The sequence below is a fragment of the Pholcus phalangioides genome, unplaced genomic scaffold, assembly GCF_987345545.1.
Source record: "Pholcus phalangioides strain wild (caught in Gottingen) unplaced genomic scaffold, Ppha-v1.0 ptg000015l_1, whole genome shotgun sequence".
Taxonomy (NCBI): Eukaryota; Metazoa; Arthropoda; class Arachnida; order Araneae; family Pholcidae; genus Pholcus; species Pholcus phalangioides.
The window spans coordinates 53,327,171-53,347,454 of NW_028301608.1; the positions used below are offsets into that span (position 1 = coordinate 53,327,171).

Genomic DNA, 20,284 nt, shown 5'->3' on the forward strand with positions numbered 1-20,284 from the left:
ATTTTTAAGATTTAGTTCACTAATATATCTGTTTGTTTCGGTTTCAAAAAAAAATAAAAAGTAGGTGGAAAGACCCTGTTGCCTTTCATCTAAATTTTCATGTTGTAAACAAAAAAAAAAATGTAAAAAGCCCTGAAAAATTTAACCTATCGAATTTAGAAATAAAAAAAAATTGTTTACGATTTTCAAACATGGCTCTTTTACGGACTTTTACCATTTGTAGGAGAGGTTTTTATCCTCATTTATCGAAAAATCTGAACTTTTTGAGACCAGCGAGTATTACCAGTAAGTTCTGATGTGATGACCTATAGGGTCACCATTATCCATGTTTACATGAATATAAAATTTCATGCCAATTAATGTTAGGAAATTTAGTACTTGGTCTATTTTTGTTGCAGTTGTTTTGTGATGTGTATTTACTGGGACCATGACTTTCACATTCTTAAGCCAGGTCCTTTATGTGGATTTTTTAATTAAAATTCGTGGTGTAAATAAAAGTGTTATATAAATAAATATGTATGTTTATTACACGTATATATACACATACTGCATATATATTGTAAATAAAATTACCATCATCAGAAACATTTTTTGCTTTTGGGACAATGTGGGAAGTGACGTCCTCATTGTTCCATTATATCTCTCTCTTTGTTCGTTTGTGTCCTAATTTTGCACTGGTCTGTACATGTATTTACCTACAGTGAAACTTCCCTCACAACAATACTTGATACAATGATAAATCCCTCTATGATATTTTCTCAAGTCTTGTTTAGAAATATATATACTGTAATGATAAACCGCTACTTCTCGATATAAAGATAATTCCCTCTACAATGATACTTCCCCTTGGTCCGCAGATTATTGTTGTATTGAGGTTTCACTGTGTATACATATACAGTATATAAAACCTGTCTATAACTACTGTAAGGACCTAGAAAAATATTACGAAAGAGAAGTTACCGTTGTAGACAGTTTGAGCATTTGTGCTATGTCCTATTGAATAGGAATTCCACCAGGACCACAGAAAATATTGTTATTGGCAGGGCTTGACAAGTTAAAAAAAATATTTATGCACCAGCTTAAACTTTTAGGAGCCAAGCATAGTTGCTCAAGGAAAACTGTCCTAAATATTGTTTTATTTTACTTTTCCCATGTTCAATGATGTAGTGTAATGGATTCAAAAAAATTTTTGTCACCCTTAGACTCCAGTTCAGAAATCTTCAATTAAATTTGAAAATTTTAAGTGCCAATACCCGTTTTCTAGTCACTTGCTCATCCCTGGTTATGTGTAGGTTTAACATTATAGACAGTGTGTTATAGCTCATTGGATAATACAAGGCCATCCCACTGATGCATGCATATAATGCCTACATAATCAGAAGAAAAAAAATAGACTCGCCCTGTTCTACTTAACCCCCCTAAATCACTTATTAACTAAACCTGTGTAAATGACCTACAGCATTGGCACACATTCTATAGTACTTCACAACTTTAAATTAACTACTCAATCAGTTAACTCACCTTAACATGAAGTTTGTTTCTTAGGAATGACTGACTACTACTGCTACTAAACCAGACATGCACTTCGTCCATATTCCTCTGTGCAACCTCTAACGAATTGGTACATGTTGGAATGTGTGTGTGTATAGTGAACCTTCTGTGAAGTTTGTTTCTGTGTAATACTTGTTATATATGTGTAGTGCTGTCATCTGCAATCAATTTTTTAAACTATGAGTTTTTTCTCAACTCGCAGTGCGTGAAATGCAAATGAATAAATAATTATACTGTTGTAAGCCTGTTAGGAATGACTTACTGAGAAACATGAATTGGGATATGTCGGAATACTTTGTGTTGTGTGCCTAAAGACTCGTTTACATGGGTTAAGTATAATTTAGTAGTTAATTAAATTTTTAAGTTGAGTACTTTAAAATATATGCAGACATTAAGGGCCGTTTACACGAGTTTAGTTGGTGAGTGATAAAGTATAGAGTAGAATAGGAGCTGGTCTATTTTTTGATTAAGTGGGCACTATGTGCATGCGTTAGTAGGTATGGGCTAGTATTATACAATGAGCTGTCACTACTTTATTATTTATGATGGGACAGTTATTTTGAGTACTTGATGACTCAAAATCTAGTTAACCACCTAACTCTTATAAACAGGCTTTTATGTGAAGTTTGTTTCTGAAGAATGTCTTTTATATGTTCCAAAGAAGTTCTGCCGTCTTTACTTCAAATTCAAAACAAACAACTTGCAAGTTATTTTGCTGGATTTATTATGAATAAATGTTATGGATGTGAGAGATTTTCTGAGCTCTCATATAATGTGAATGAGATGAAGATTGTAATGATTCACATAAAACGAGCAACGAAAGTCGTACTCATTATAATCCGCTGATGGTCAGTTCATCAAAGTGATGCATCATGTCGCTTGGATTTTCTATAGCAGAAAACTGTATTTTTGTCATCACAACCAGTTTGTGAGGGGAAAAAGAAGAAAACACAACTTGTTAACTCCTGAAAGGGAGGTAAAATAGTAGTAAAGTGCCCACAATGGCAATAGACGGGTTTTGCTGCTTGGTTTAGATGAAGAGACCTTCCTTATTGGAGAGGAAGCGTAACTGGAGGCTAATCAGTTTCTCCTTTTGTGGAAATAAAAATATGGGACTATAATCTCTGAAAGTTATTTTAATTAGATTTTTATTTATATTATTCATTTTAGAATGGAATAAAGACTGGAAGCCTGGGCCATATCCACGTACCGAAGAGGAGCGCATAGCTGCAGCTAAGAAGTATAATTTGATACCCGAGGATTACAAGCCCTATCCAGAGGAAGAAGGATATGGAGATTATCCAGATTTGCCACCAGTGTCCGCAGAAGCAAGAAATCCATATGAATTATTCGATTACCCTCATTTGAGAAAAAATTATGGAGAGCCTGTATGAAACAGTTTATATGTTTTTTCTTCAAATTGTTTCAGTACTTTCATAAATGTTATTTCACATACTTATCTGGCAGTGGGAATCAAATAACTTAACGAGTTTTTAAATTGGTTATATATGTAAATACATTTGGTACAAAAACAGTGTCATACTGTTTCTGTATGTGTGATGTTGCTTGAATATGTGTGTAATGTTTGCTTGAACAGTATGTTTCAGTGAAGAACTTTTCAGTGAGGGTGTAAGGCTTAGTTTCCCAAACTTTTTGTTCCATTGTCCCCTTCTTTAGAAATTTTTTTTCTTTTGTCGTCTCTCTACTCGAGCGAACCCATAGGATCCTATGTTAAACCAGTAGCTTTTATCGCCCCTTTGGACTATTCCATCGCCCAATGTTCATTCTTTTTTTGGGAAACACTGGTATATTGGTAAAAACTCACTGGTGTACTGTTTTGCTAAATTAAACAAAAAATAAAGTATTGCTTTTACCTATCTAATGTGAACTGGCTGAATCTCACCACTGCATTTATCTTACTAAATAAACTAGATTTCTTTCAAATGAAAAATGCACTAAAAGTCTGATAAAAATTCTTATTGCTTGCAACAAAAAGTTTCTTACACCATTAATTGCATCATCATTACACTCTTGTTATAGTAGACTTTTCTGATGTTTTGGCAACAATTTACCACAATGATCATGTGATTGATACTGGTCTAACATTTCCTTTTTGCACAGAAATTACTATCAAGGTTTTTAAATTATTATTTATTAAATTTTAAATTATTGGTTTTTGATAAGCTGAGTTTTTATGACTGTCTTAATGCTTTTTTTATTTGATATTATAGCTTCATACTGATTTTGACATGTATGGTCAAGACAGAATAAATTTGGCAGAAAGAAAAACAATGTCCTAGTAAGTTGATTTACCAATACATTCCAGTATATATATACAGGGTTTGAGACACAAAAAACTACCAGCTAACTGCACAAAAACCTCTCTTATGTTTCATTCTGTTAGATTTAAATACCCCCAGAGTGGTCAAATAGATGTTCCCATCAACTACTACTTAACCATGCATGCACCTTGTAAGCATTCTTCTGAAGAATTTTTAGCGAATTGGTACATGCAAGAATGTTTTGTGTATACTTGGCCCTAACATATTTATGTTGTTAAATTTAAGTCTATCAACTGTGAACTTAGTGAATATTAGACTGATATGTGTGGTACAGACAGAAATAAGATCTCATCTATAAGGGTTATTAGAAGAATTTGCATCAGGGTTACAGGCTGGTTTTTCATGCACAACCTAGTATTACAAGTACTGTAAAATTTCGATGTAACTACTCTGTGGCAGGGCGAGAACTATAGGGGGCAGAGAATGGCAACTGCACCAGGTGACAAAATTTAGGGGGCAGCAGTTTTAGGTGGGAACAAAGAATAAATTACAAAATTCTAGAATTTTAAAGTTATTGGGTGACAAAATAATGTTTGTTCCTGGCGGCAAAAGTCCTAGTTACAGAACTGTTCTGTGGTCCAAGAAAAAATATCGTTGTAGAGGGATTATTTACAGACAAGGCTTTTTTAAGAATGCTCAAAAACTACGGTTTTGTTGAATTGAAATGCTTCCTTGCCACTATTGAAATATCTATTTTCATTGGAGGAAGATCCCAGTTCTCCATGATGATTTCCATATCGACCAGAAAAATTTATTCCTGAGGAAAATTGGTGTTGACCGAGTTTCAGATAAACAAGGGTCGGATAATTTGGGTTCTACTTTTTCTCTTCAGCCCTGTTTACATATATAAGATTAGGGTTAGTTCGGTAAATAACTTGGCATACTCTTCCCCTCATACAAAGTAAAAAAAAGGTATTTTTTTTTACTTTGTATGAGGGGAAAAAAAGAGGAAGATTTACATCATCTTTGGTGGGTTTATGGGGTTTCATGCATCTCTCATATTCTTTAAGATTTTTCCCTATTGCAGAATGAAAGATGTCGGTTTTTTTAATTCCAAAACTTAAAACTGGACTTCTATATTGTTGCTTCAATACTATAACTAGATAATTCAATTTTTGATGTTTTGGGGGGAAAAACTTGGGTTTTTTTTTTAAACACCGACTATGAAGTGTATATTTAATATTATACTACATAGAAACAAACAAGAATAACTTTGCTTAGACTTATGTTATGGATTGCCTAGTTCTAGTATTGAAGTACATTCTAAGATGTGCCATTTTTTACAGCTAAAAATCACAAATTTTCAAGTTATCAAGTTGTAGTATTGAAACGACGATGTACAGTGCTGTTTCATTATACAACTTTCTTCTTCAATACTGATATGCAAAATCGCTGGATCCTTTATTTTTGATGTTTTTGTAATAATGACAGATTAGTGTCAAATTTTGAAGCATCACTGTATTGGTTTGTTTAATTTGCATATAATTTTTTTTCTAACTACAGTTTGGCGATTGGTAGCCGAAAAGTAAATCGAAAAGGATCATTCAATTTTTTTTCCTTTACATTTTCTGTTTGATAAATGATTTTCATGGTCACTATATAATAGATTAAATCTGTTTTATGTACTGTTAATATATTCAATTTTGTATTTAGCCCAAAGATGATCATGTTCCAAATAGGCATGGTGGCAGTTATCTGGTTTTTGATTTGGCTTGGAGAAAGATTTCCTAGAGAGATAGATAGGGTATGGATTTCAATTTATATTCCATGTCACCCAATGGTAATATTTTAAAATGCTGCATGCATCAAATGAAATATCCAATGTAATTAGGCATTGTGTAAAAATCATTGCATTTGACAAAGTTGTGAAGGAACGACAAACTTAATTCCATTGAAACCTTGATTAACTTTGAAGGGGGATGTTACCAGATTCAACTTGGTTAACTGAGGCAGCAAAAAATATAAAAAATAAAAGTTTTGCTGATTCGCTTACAGGTGACTTTATTTACATACAAATGAAAAATTTCAATACATTATGGTAAATGCAATATTTATACAAAATATTTTCAAACCACCAATTCAACTAGTTTTCTTATCCATCATGCAAAATCAGTGAAACGAGTGTGTGATCAGTCCACCTTGTCTTTGACCATGGTTGACAGAGGCTCAGTTAATCGACAGTCTATTATGTACTTAACCGTAAAAGAAGTGCAAGAGCCGTCGATGGATTATAGTCTACTTTTGTCAGTAATTTTGTTTTAAATTTGAAAGTAATCAGTGTAATAAAAATGTAAATGCAGTATGAGAGAGAGACCTCAATATAATGATACTCTATGGACCAAGAAAATACATCACTGGGTTTAGGGATTATTGTAAGATCAAGAGTGAGGGGTCGGGTTAACGTTTAATATTAGACAACAGGCATTTTCTAACTAGTGTTGAAAAAACATTATAAATAAAAATAATTAATTACATTAAAAATAATTAATTTTCCTAAATATTCTGTGATTTAGAAGAATGATATAACACCAAGGGGTGCAAAAAAAAACATAATTAGAACTCTAGTCAATAGTCAAACCTTATAAGCCACCACTGTTGATTTTATGGCTTTATCGATAAACAAGTTTAGAGGTTTAAAGAGGCATTTATTTTTAAATTGCATTTTCAGGAAACATTTTGCAAAGATAATTGATTGCTATTAGGAAAATATACTGAATAGCTTTTTTGCTAAGAATAAAACAACAGCATTGATTACCAAATAATTGAAACAAAATATCTTCACATAAATAAATGTATCAAACTGACTGGTGAGGTTTTTCGCTACTGGATCTTTGGACCACCATAATTTTTTTCTCTGTGGTCAGATTATTTAATCACTGGTGTCGGACCAGAGGACCACCAATGATTTTGAGCACTGATTGTAGAGGGATTTATCTACATATCAATTACCATTGTGTAGTGAAGTTTCACAATTCAAAATGATTTATTATGACTATGCATGCACAACATACACAATTCTTATTCCTTTTTTCCCCTTAATGTTAAAGTTAGCAAATTTGTTAGCTTACTCTTTTTTTCTTTTCTACCTCTTCAGAATTAAAAAAAAAAGTTTGTTGGACTTCCGAATGCACCCATCTCCCCGGGAAATCTCTTCTTGGAGATAGGAAGCAGGGTTTTATACTGGTCCATCAGTGCCAGTGCACCTACAGGGTGTTCTGTATGTCCTAATGCAGACTCTATCTCATCAACCGTTCATTGCAGAGGTGTATGGTTCTAATATAAAAAATAGAGATGTGACGAATAATGATATGGCTGAAGTTTTGGGGAAATATCAATTTTCTTAAAATTTATCACAATCTATATATATAAAATTGATTTTCTGTGTGTATGTTCTCTATACAAATCTACAATTTTAAATCGCGATCGTCACCAAATTTTGCATATATACCAAATAAGACCCGACTTGAACAATAGGCTACTTTAAAATTTCGTCAGAAAAGAATGCCCCAAATGGACATAAACTGTTGGACAACAGTTGGTTTCCTAGCAATGCATTTCAGAGGTGTATATGTGTTTACGATGGTTTGTCACTTTAACGCTGCCAGTGTATGTATAATAGTTTGTGCCTTTATAATGGTTTGTCACTTTTTTCAATCCTCCCAGTAAGCAGAGCTTTTTGAATAGATGCCATCATCAGCATCACTTTGAGGGTAAGGCAAAGGATGATCCCCATAGAAATCAGTATTAAAATTGCTGATTTTACTGTAGAAATGCAGAAATTCAGTGTGGGTTTTCGCCATATCAATAATTTTAAAAATTGTATTGAATTCTCGATTTTTGAAATATTGAGTTTGCTTAGGAGCTACGAAGCCCAGAAAATTAAATATGAAGTGATTAGCCAGATCTACTTTTGAGTTGCATATTCATGCGATAACATTGATTTCAACTTTTTATTTATATCTTCTCAAGCATGAAAATTAATGTCTCCGTATTGTCTTTTGATATTCAACTGCATTAATTCATATAGTTTAGGATGTTTCTAAAATTAATTATGGGGCCAAAAAAAAGTACATCAAACATTCTACAGCTTTAATTAAGTGTTTTTGGAAGCTTAGACAGGCAGATAGATAACTGAAGTTCGGGGGGGATCGAAATACCTAGCGCTCCTTTAAAAAAGGAAAAAATTTATTAATTTCTACATTTCTTTAAATCTAGATTTGTTTCTTTCATGAGTCATGCAGGAAGTCGCCATATTGGTCAACTTAGACACAGTTTGTATGTCCCTCAAAAAAAGAAAGGGGAAATCGCGTGATCCAAAAAGCCTCATTGAAGAAAACCTGGGCAGCGCCAGGTATTATAGCTAGTTATGAATAAAACTGATGTTTCTAATTAAAAATAAAATTATTGGTAATTTTAAATGATTGAATTTTAATTATGAAATATATTATTTAAATAAATATTTAAAAAAATGGTGAATTGAAAGACTCGTTGTCATGATACTGACAATAAAATTTAACAATCATATATTGTATTTTAATATTACTTTGCGGCATCAATTTTTTCCAACACTTTTTACCAATTATACATACATCTAATTAAGAGTGTCGACCATTATTCACTCAACTAGTAAGGCATCATAAAATTTACTACTTATCTTCATATTTTTCTCCTTCAGGTGCTCTTTGGCCCTTTCAGTAACTCAGTACATATCTTGTCTGGATACATCCTTGAGTTAGTTAATTTGTGTAATTCATGCTCACTTCCACTTTATTGGAGTAGGATTATATTTTCAGTTTCACATTTTCCTTATCCTAGAAATCCGTCCTCTTTCATAGAAACGAATATACACCACTCAATAAAATATAATCAGTAAATTTTTAATTTATAGGAAAAAAATCCCAATTAATATAATTTTTTCAAATTAGTTTGTTTTGCTTAGATTTACACACATATTCGACCAAATACCACAGCATTATTTGGTCGAAACGAATATTCGGCAAAAGGACCAAATGCCAAATAGTGTCCGAATATTTGTCCCGCCACTAATAAAAAAGCTCAAAATGTGTTTAAAAATCACTCTGTACCAGTTTTGACAGTGAGATTATAGTGTGCCATAAAATAAAAAATCTAATTTTATATGGCCTCTCTAACTTCAGATTAGGACGTTGTTGTTCTGTCTCTCTTGAAGACAACAAAAAAATTCTGTTTCTAAGTACAATATTTGCAGAGATATTTAAATTCAGTAAAAAGTTGGAAAAGAACAGCATAAACTAACAGACAGTGTTTCTATCCCTCATTTATGTGCCTTCCTAAATTTTCTCTTATTTTGATTTCAAATATCTCAGTGAATATTATGCTTAGAAACATTTTTTTTTGCCTCAAGAGAGAGACAGCAACAAAAATTTTCTAATGTAAAGTTAGAGGACAAGGGGACCATAATAGAAATTGAATTTTTTTATTTTATGACACACTGTATTTTCATTCTTGAAACTTACACAGAGTGATTTTTGAACACATTTTGAGAGTTTTTTTTCTTTTTTTTTGAATTACAACTATGGTGATATGAGTGCTGGTGTTGTTCTGGAAATTTTATTTATCCAATATTGTTTGTCCGAGGCCTATACAAGAGGATGCAGAAGTTATGTAATGACAAAATAGTACAATCTACTACTACTTCACCAAAAACCAACTCTAGCCTTGCCATTTACTGTCATTAATGAGATTGGTTGGAAATGAAGATGCTGTCTCTTGGTGGTCACCTCAAGTTCGTTAGGGAAAATATCTATATCCTCCCTAGGGTTTGAACACAGGACCGTGGCAGCAACCTTCACAGTGGTAGACAAGCATCTTATCACCATGCTATTTGGGCTCGGGGAACCAATACCATGGTTCCCCGAGAGGGACTGCATAATAAGAGGGCACATAAGAGGACAGGAAAAAAATTACAATGGGAGTGTAGCTGGGATGATGCCATTCAGCACCAAAAATTTCAATATTTTATTCAACAGGAATTTCAATTAGAGGGATATAACTGTTAAAAACAAGGGCAACGCCCCCTCCATGGATATTTCTATCTTTATGAAAGGCAGAGAAATTTGGTAGCAAGAATTCAGTTGCTAATATTACTTTATTTTACATTTTTCATATCGTATTCCTAAATTCTATAACTCTTTGCCTAATCAACTCCTTAACAATAATACTTCCTTATTAGTTTAAAAAAAAAATTAAAATGCTACTTGTTTTCAATAAATAATATTGAAGAGTTTTTTTAGGATGAATTTCCCACCTATAACTTCTTTCTTTTCCCTTACTACATTTGGACCTACTTTACATTTTAAATTTACTTTACCCCTTTTTTTTTCCTCTACAATCGAAATATTATCGCCACCATGACCTATTAAGTTGTGTTTTTTTTTTTTTGCTTTCTGTTCACTCTTGTTCTGTCAATTATTTTTAATATTTTTGTTTACATGTTTATAAGTTTCATATCAAATTATAAATTATGATTGCCAGTAACGGCCATTTGGTTCCTTGGTAATTTTTTTTCTCTCCCCTTTTTTCTGTATTTCTCATTTCTCACTAATATAAATAAATAAAATACTCTGCAACCATGTTTCTGTAACCACTAAGATTATGGGCCAGCAGGATGGATTCAAAGGAAGAAATTTTATTGATTATGCTTCTTGTATAAACAGTTTCTGAATGGATTATTTTGGAGTGGTAAACAGGAATTTAAGGAGGGTCAGTTCGTGAGGGGGCGGACTAAAGGAAGAGCAGGCGAAGACAGGTTGGTCAGAGGGAGGAAAAATACTGGAAGGGGTTTGGGAAAATTTGATAGACTGAGTAATGACTGCTTTTCTTTTTTAATATGGATCCTTATCTCTACAACAAATGGTTGATGAGATAAAGGTCCCCATTAGGACTTACAGGGCACGCTGTATAAACAAGATGTGTGTGTCATGGTGCAAATGTGAGATGTTGATATACACCAAACCTGCTGGTGTTTGTTGTTGAATGTGGCCACTACTACTACATTACATTCAACTTTTAAATAAACCTTGAAAATAACCAATAATAAACTTTCATTCAAAGTTGCACTAATGTACCTTCATCATTTTGTGGTAAAAATCAATTTTTCTACTTGTATCTGTAGGCTGTATGGACATCTAATTATTTTTTGAAAATTAATTTCAAAAAATATTTATTTCTGTCCAACCGCAGAAGAAAAAATAATACATGACAATATATAATCTTGAACAAAAAAAATCATGATGGTTTCTTAACATATAATTAGCAGATTGTACGTAGGGAAATATGATTGCTCTGACAGGGCTCACACACACAATTCTCATCAACCGTTTTCATTAGCAGGGCTCAACTGTATGCTAATTATGGAGATACTATTGCATATTACAGTCGACACTTGCTTTTACAAGCTTGATAATTAGTTCTTAAAATTGAGAGTTTGTAAATAGGAGAAACAATAAAAAATGTGGGAAATAAAAAATAAGTCACTCAATTTTATTCACGATTAAAAAACCTTATTTTCGTTTGCTTAATTCCAACGTTGTTTTGGTAAATATAAAATTCCTTGGAATTGATGCAAGATAACATATCACATGCACACGCGTGAATCTCTCTTCTGTGAAATATTCTAGGGAAGGTGGAATGCCACTGGAACCACATGCTGTAACCACAACTATCTTTTACTGATCTGCATGTTGGGGATGACAAAAAAACATTAATGAACTCTCTGCCCCCCACCCACTTTATTTTTTGTTATGACGGTCCAAATTGAAATTTACTTTCGGTTACAGTGAACTCTGGAGGCAGCTGGAAGAAAAAAATGGCAGAAAGAAGACAAGTTTGTGAAATGGGGGAATGGGAATTTCATAAAATATAACAAATTTTAAGATTCTATTCTATGGCATGCTGTTTGGGATAGACAACCAGTTCATAAAAAAGAGTGTTCATAAATTGGAGATTCATAAAATTGTGCATCGACTGTATCAATGGTCGAAAAGGGAAGCATAAATGTGTGGAGCGGGGGGAAAACACTCTAATCATGGTGATGAAAACAAAAAGTGTATGATTATTTATGGTTAAAAAATTAATCAACTTTTTTTTTGTCCTCATAGGTAGGCAAGCAATATCCAAACATGGGAGTGACTCATTATTCTTTTGAGGTTGCAGAAGAGGAAGAGACCTCGTGAAAACTTACAAGATGTTCAAATTTCTGGAGGATCGCAATGTACATTTCCCTCCTTATGTGCTACAACTGAAGTTAAGAATTGTGTGAATTATTGGTTTTTCAGATTAGATCTTTTTCTTTTCTTTTTTTTGAGTTACATGGAGACAATATAAAGTTGATTAAAATATAAAGGAAAGTTAAGCATTTGATTTTTAATTAAATTTTTGACTGTCAATTATTGACAGGGCTTTACATATCCAGGGGAAAAAATAATTGGGCACCAGCCAAATTTTTCTTAGCCAAGCATATTGTTTTTGAAGGGAGAAAGGACAAATAATTTTTTAAAACTTTTCAAGGACTTAGTAACCACTCTTTCCGTAACAGACATGCCGATATAAAATTCAGAATTTTTTCTAGTCATCTCCAATTTGGTAATTATGCATAGAAATTCACAGCCTAGAGCTTCTCAAGCCCTGATTATTGAGTTTTAAAATTTTTTTAAGAACTTTATATAATTACTAGGGGGGCTCTGCCCCCCCCCCTCCACTTCTCTTCACAACATATCTTGTTTATTTCGTCCCACTTCATCAGCGTGCTATGAAAAGAGACGTGTGAAAGCACCAGCTTACTGAAGAAGCAAATTTTAATAAAAATAATGATAAAGCAACAAAAAACAAATGAGATTCATCAAGCAACCCCAGAAACTGGGGCCCCAGATTCAATTCGCTGAATTTTAGTGGGGCCCACACTGGATATATCTCGGGCTACCGATGTGTTGCAAATTTTACAATGTTAAACAACAAAAATCAATGAGATACATCCAGGGGCCCCGAATTAGAACCTATCAACATTCCTATGGAGCACTGACCTGGAAGCTTGTCAGACACACCCCTATAAGGGGCCACGAAAATTTTTCATTTTTTTCAATTTTGCAACGAATAACATCCAGGGCCCCACATCCAGTAGTGGGAACACAATACGCAGATTTTTAGCGGGGAATCCAGACTGGATTTATCTCGGTCTTCCGCTGTTGCAAATTGTATAATGTTAAAAAACAAAAAGAATCAGATTCATCCAGAGCCCCAAAATGAAACCTGTAAACATGGGGCCCCCCGACTTGGAAGCTTGTCGGTCATTCCCCGGAGCGAGTGCCATGAAAAATTTTCATTTGTATTCGTTTTACCAATGAAAAAAGCTAGGGCCCCCAATCAGTTACTCGTTGTATTCGCATACTTTTAATGGGGCCCCAGACTGTCTTTATCTCGGGCATCCGCTGTTGCAAATTGTGCAACAGAAAATAATGAGATTCATCCAGGGCCCCCAAAATGAAACCTGTAAATATGGGGCCCCGACTTGGAAGCTTGTCGGTCATCCCCCGGTGCGATTGCCGTGAAACATTTTCATTTGTATTCGTTTTACCAACGAATAAAATCCAGGGCCCGCTACCAATTACCCGGGACACCAATTCGCATACTGTTAGTGGGGCCCCAGACTGGCTTTATCTCGGGCTTCCGCTGTTGCAAATTCTACAACAGAAAATAACGAGGTTCATCCAGGGTCCCCAAAATGAAACCTGTAAACATGGGGCCCCCGACTTGGAAGCTTGTCGGTCATCCCCCGGTTCGAATGCCATGAAAAATTTTCATTTGTATTCGTTTTACCAACGAATAAAATCCAGGACCACCCACGCAACTACCCGTGACCAAATTCGCAAATTTTTTGGAGCCCCCAGACTGGATATATCTTGTGCTTCCGCTATCGCAAATTTTTCAACGTTAAAGCAGCAAGAAAACAATGAGATCCATCAAGGACCCTGGAAATGAAAACTTTTAACTTTCCCATGAAGGTATACGTACAATCCCCCCCGGGTACCCCGACCCTGTGTGTTGGGAGCACTGTTGTTATATGTATATTATACATATACATACCTCTCGGCATGACCCCCCCCCCCCCCCCCCCACAAGGGCAGGGCTGATAGGACCAGAACGATTCTTATCACTTTTTGATTTTTCACACTATAAATGAACCACAGAAGGGCCCTGAAAAAGCTGGTTTGGGTAGGGTGACCATACGCCCCGTATTTCCCGGGACAGTCCCGATATTTTCTGTTTTTATGGTCGTTCCGACTTTTTGGCAAAAGTGTCCCGGTTTTTCCCGTATTTTACACGAAGCCTACTTGAATATTTACTTTTAATTTAAGTCAAAGATTGACATTATTTTTCAACTCATAAATTGTTTTATGATAATTACAACTATAAAAGAGAATATTAATCTCCCACATTCGTGTTGACGTTTTTCTTCGTGGAATTCATTTTAATTCACTTCACTTTGCAGTAATGGTTCATTTCCCCCATTTTGATTTTTCCGTAATTTCAACAATATTTGGCAACTTTTTTTGGATTTGGCGATAATTGGCAATGTCCTGTATTTTCCCGTATTTGGAATCCCAATGTCCCGTATTTCTCTCGAAGAAATATGGTCAGCTTATTTTGACTAAATTTTTTCCTAGGCATTCAGAAAAATGTGCTCCCATCTAGCGGGGGATATACGAAATAAAGGATTTTACAATAGAAATGTATTGCACTGCAGTAATTTTTTTATTTTTTGCAAGAATTCTTTTGTTTGATGAACTCTCAAAATTTCCCACAAATGCTAAGAAATTTCCACTTGGGTGAATTTTGCCCAATTTTTTCCACGAATATGGGAAATTTCCCACGAGTTACCATCACTGGCTCGAATGATTAAAGTCTCCTCTATGTAGCCTGACCATATTTCCTCGAAACATTACTGTAAATTGCAGTGAATTCTACGAAATAAAGCGTTCACCAAGGCAAATGTGGGAGATTAATGTTGTTATTTGTAATTGTAATTATGATAATATAATTTATGAGTTGAAAAATAATTTCAATCTTTGACTTTAATAAAGAATAAAAATCCAAGTAGGCGTCATGTAAAAAAATGGAAAAAACCGGGACACTTCTGCTGAAAAGTCGGGACGGCTAGAAAAAGAAAGAAAACCGGGACTGTGCCGGGAAATACGGGACGTATGGTCATCTTAGTCAAAAAGGAAATTTTGCTGGAAGAAGTTACCATCACTGATTCAAGCTAAGTCAAGTCATGCAGGATGAAGAGGAGTCAGGAAATATCGTAAATAAACATTGTTTTAAGTTTTTCATGAATCTACGTGCCCCGTGATTGGCGAGATGTCGAAAGTTCCCAGAATAGAAAATTTGGATGCCATAACATGGAATGAAGAGCTCTTCAATCACTTCATAGTCCAAGTCAAGAAATCCGTCCAGTACCTTCCCTCGTCTTTGACAATAAGAATATGGCCGGAAATCGATGCGATATGCCGATATTTGTTTCTAGAGCTATCTCTGAGATCATTTGACGGGACCTTCGGCCAAAATCTCTTCAGCATAGTTTATAGAGACAGTAAGTGGAAACTGCGTACACTGGCTCTGATGAGATTGGCTCCGTGGATGTGGAGTAGAGTGTTCCGGTGTTACTCCTCGACTTCCCGTCAGCGATCAGTTCCTGTACTGGACGTTATTGATAGACATATAATGATAACATTCAAGTTGCTGTCACTGTTGAACTTTTGCGTTTTTCTTCGTAACGGTAGATATCCTACCATCTATGATCGGTTATTGGGACTCGAACCTTGCTACCAATCAAAGCAGCTCCTGCGAGAGGTTTCCTATGAAAGCATCAGTCGCGAAATTTTATGGCATGGCTTCGCTGAGTTTTTTTCGTTCATACTCCCTCTGGTTAATGTGCACAGAATTAAAAACGGTTTTGGCGCTGCCGTCTCTAAGTTCTCTTCTAAGAAAGCTGAATCGCTCTCAAATCTTTGTAGCATTTGTGGAGTTCTTCCTACGAATCCCTCTGGGATCGGCTGCGGTCATGTTTTTTGTTATTATTGCATCGGGAGCAATGTTCTTGCTGATCCGCATTATTCTTGTCCATGTGGTTTTGCAGCTGAGGGCATTAGCAGTGTCAAACCAGTGTCCATTAATGTGGTTAGAATAATTGACCCATATTAATCATTTTGGAAATAATTAAAATTTGTATTTTCTTTTTTTTGATTCAGTGAAGAATTCTTCGGTTTTATACAGTCATATCTTAGGCTGCTGTGTGGTCATCTTGCTGGACTCATCCTAAGGATCCAGGTTCGAACCCCGATGATGGCACAGTGGTGGTTGGCTGAAGTTGGTTTTCTGCAATTTTCTAGCTTTAAGGAGCGAATTTGAGCCGGTCTTTCATTTAAAAAGCCTCTCCACAGAGAGCAGGCAGACCCACAACACGATACCGACATAACGAAAATTCAAGCATTTCCGTCTTTACTTCAGAAAATGTAAGACAGATGGCAGAATGAACACGAAACAAGCACAACTCTATAATATAGATGTTAGGGGCCCACACATTCACTCAGAACACACATTCCAACATGTGAGATTCATTAGAAATTCCGAGGAGGAATGTGTATGAGGTGTATATACAGTTAAGTAGTAGTCATATCTTAGTACTGAATGGTTTAATAATTTGTCAAACTTAGTACAGTAAAACCTCCCACCATGGACAATTTTTAAAAAAATGTCAACATGCTTCAGTATGTCTTATTACCAATTAATGGGCATTCCCCTGCTAGCAGACAAAATTTTCTGTCCCAAGGGTGTCCGTTATCGAGAGTTTCCCACTGAGTGTACATGGTTTGTTCAGAATGTATCTGACTATAATTTCTCGCTCATAAACCAATAAAGCGAGGGAAATGTGGTTTGATGCACTTATGTAACAGGGTTTAAGCTAAGTAAAAAATTCCTTTTGCGAAAATGAGGGGAAAAGCAAAATGCTATAATGCTAAAGATTGATGGTTGGATGTCGACTCGTTTTGTACCTCCTGTACACATTTTTACGAAATTGGCTACTACTATTTTCACATTCTAAGATTTTCTTTCACATTTTGCAAAAAATACAACCGTAGCTTAAACCCTGATATGTAAGCAATCCTAGTGTGTGAAGCTTGAATTTTTTCCTGCCAGCAGAGGTTGCCAGTCACCAACAGACTGCTGATGAATGAGTACGTGTAAGTGAGCTCATATATTTATTTTTGATAAAAGGGCAGGAAAAACTTGAACAACAACCACTGCACATGACGGAACTGATTATAGTGCAGAACCTCTTAGTATTAAATCCTGAGTGATGATTATGCTGTGCAGTGCGTGCTTGTAATGAACCATGCCACCTGAGTCTAAGAAGACAGTCAGCATGACTTAGCATCCTGAAAACTAGATTGTCAATCAAAATAAATGAACAGATCCAGTGTTAACGCTCGCCTTGTCTGGAAGTTCTGTGATCGTGATTACCAGAGTCCTCACTTTGTCAATAATGATCTTGATTCTGTATGTTGAGAACCTACCACAATATGCTTCACTCCCCATTGATGTGCAGTCATCTTTGAGGTGGTTGTATTATTCCTTAGCAGTGTATTGCCCATTTCTTCATCCGAGAGGGTCTTGAATCTTGTGGATTGTTTTCTTTGTAGAATCGCCAAGTTTCACACAAAATTCAATGCATTGCTCAAGTTTTTTTCCACCATATTATCAAAAGGGAAAATGCGACAGCACTAACTTCTGGTTCTTCACTCATCAAGGTCAGTAACTGGTAGTTTCTGTAGACAGAAAAAAAAAAAAAAAATCAAGCATGCACACTAGGATTGCCTACATATATGAACCAAACCATGCTTCCCTAGCAGGGTTTAAGCTGGATAAAAAATTCCTTTCGCAAAAAAGCGAAAATGGGAGGATAAGCTTTAGCAAAATGCTACGATGCTAAGGGGCCATTCAAGTATTACGTCAGCAGATTTTTAGCCATTTTTGACTCCTCCCCCCCCCCCTTGTCAGCAAAACACTGACCCCATCCACCCCTTGTCAGCAAAATTTAGTTAGCAGCTTAGAATATTTCATATCTTCAAAAAGGGTGGTTGATGACGTAAGTAACCTTGAAACCCCCCCCCCCCCCCGTCATCAAATCCGAAACCCCCTTCCCCCCGATGCTGACGTAATACTTGAATGACCCCTAATGTAATGATTGATGGTTGGATGTCTACACGTTGCCTACCGCCTGTACGCATTTTTGCAAAAGTGGCTGCTACTTTTTTCGCATTCTACGATTTTCTTTCGCATTTTGCGAAAAATGCGACCGTAGCTTAAACCCTGCTCCCTAGCTTCATTGGTTCATGAGGAAAAATTATGGTCAGGTATTTTTCTGATTAAACCTCATATTATGATCACCGTTCTATCTAAACTGTAGGTATGTGCACCTGCACACTGTGATAAGCTCCCCCCAATAGCAAAATTACAAAACATACCATAGGTGTGTATGACATATTGTTGTTCTGCTCACAGAAGAAACAGGTAAGCGCACATAAAATAAAGACAAACAGTGATCATGACCAGGGAATTAAAAGTTTCTCCCTTTATACAAGTAATTAACTCATCGACGCTCACTTTTTCACGATCAAACTGATAAGACACCTCAATCCAGGGTTTAAGCTACAGTCACATTTTTCACAAAATGCGAAAGAAGTAGTAGCCATTTTTGCAAAAATGCATACATATTATTCATTAAGATACCTTTGCTGTCAACTCTGCTCTGCCAGTCCAATTCATACATAATCATATGTTGATTTATAGTTTTTTTTATAATCACTAAAGCACCCCCCCCCCCGTGACCATTGAATTATTGTATTATTTATATATATTTGTATTTTATGTGTTTGTGTAATCGCATTCCCCCCCAACCCCTCTTACTATTTTGATATTTTCAATCTCAAAAATCACTACATAGTGACTCTTTATTTTACACTATATGATAATTGAAATTTTATTGAATTAACTGCATTGTAACAACCAGTATGGGATCCTTGGTGGTTTTTACTAACCTAATGTGTTGCTATCATTCATCTAAAATATTAATAAAATTGAATTTGAAAAATTGTGTCCCCAGACTGCAATTCGCTGAATTTTAGTGGGACCATAGACTGGATTAATCTCGATATTGATGTTGTAAATTTTACAATGTTAAACAACAAAAATCAATGAGATTCAACCAGGGGAACCCGAAATGAGGTTTGTCGGACATCCTTCCTGTGAGGGCCACGAAAATTTTTCAATTTTATTAATTTTACAACGAATAAAATCCAGGGCCCCACATCCAGTAGTGAGGACCCAATACGCAGATTTTTAGTGGGGGACCCAGACTGGATTTATCTCTGGCTTCAGCTGTGGCAAATTCCAATTTTAAACAACAGAAAACAATGAGATTCATCCAGTGCCCCCAAAATAAAACAGAGTCCCCGATCGGTCTCTTCTGATTAATCGGCCACAAACAGGCTGCTATGCAAGTTCCTTTCAATGTAGGGATGAACCCAATGCTTTCTCTTTTTTTTTTAATTTTTTCGTAGAAATAGAACATGATGGTAGCCTCCTCGTCGCTAGAACTTTCTATATTTTAACAACGAAAAATAGAATATATGTAAAAAAATGAAACTTTTATGTAGTGCACAAAATAACAAGAAAGAAAATTACAAAGCAGAGAACAGGTGGAAGAAGTGGTGGGAAAGTAAGAATATGGGTACAAAGGCGAAAAATTGTCCAGTTCATTGGTGCGGCCCATTGGACTGGACAAAATTGGCCCATTGGCGGATGCTAATCTTATGAATTGTATAATCGGCCATATCGTTGAAAATTTGCCACGATCGCTCTTGCCGCTTGACTCGATCGCTGAGTAACCGCTTCGTGTGCTGAGTCTCTAACTACTTATTATAGAAGGGCTTCATGCTCGTGAGATCTCTGGTACTAAGAGTCGGGGATGGGATCGATTGTAAATGATGCTGAGACACTGATAGTTTTCAATTGCCTTTCTAATGATTTTACATAAGTAATTAATTAGCACCAGCCAAAAATGACAGTCGCCGCCAAAGATCATTACTGATAGAGTACCAAGAGGGGGGTGGTGGAAAAAAAGACTCGGAAAATTAGAGATAGTGGAGTGGAGGTCGGTCCCGCTGCTGTGGTGGGTGGTCATAGTGACAAACTCACATTGCAAGGACCCAGGTTGAAACCCCACTGTCGCCATAGTGGTGGTCAGCTGAAGTTGGTTTTCCGTGATTCCCAAATTTGAATCGCTAATGCGAGCC

At 35.5% G+C, this 20,284-nt stretch overlaps 2 protein-coding genes across 2 annotated transcripts; both read left to right on the plus strand.

The window, feature by feature from the left end:
• Positions 1–88: 88 nt before the first annotated feature.
• Positions 89–12,285, plus strand: ND-ASHI (NADH:ubiquinone oxidoreductase subunit ASHI). Its single transcript, XM_089243775.1, has 5 exons — positions 89–285; positions 2,722–2,939; positions 3,783–3,850; positions 5,547–5,637; positions 12,032–12,285. Exons 1-5 carry the CDS (start codon positions 192–194, stop codon positions 12,104–12,106), a joined length of 546 nt encoding a protein of 181 aa, XP_089099901.1. The 5' UTR covers positions 89–191; the 3' UTR covers positions 12,107–12,285.
• A 2,909-nt stretch (positions 12,286–15,194) lies between these two features.
• Pex2 (peroxisomal biogenesis factor 2) lies at positions 15,195–16,172 on the plus strand. The gene has a single exon (XM_089243776.1). It carries the CDS (start codon positions 15,288–15,290, stop codon positions 16,128–16,130), a length of 843 nt encoding a protein of 280 aa, XP_089099902.1. The 5' UTR covers positions 15,195–15,287; the 3' UTR covers positions 16,131–16,172.
• Positions 16,173–20,284: the final 4,112 nt, after the last annotated feature.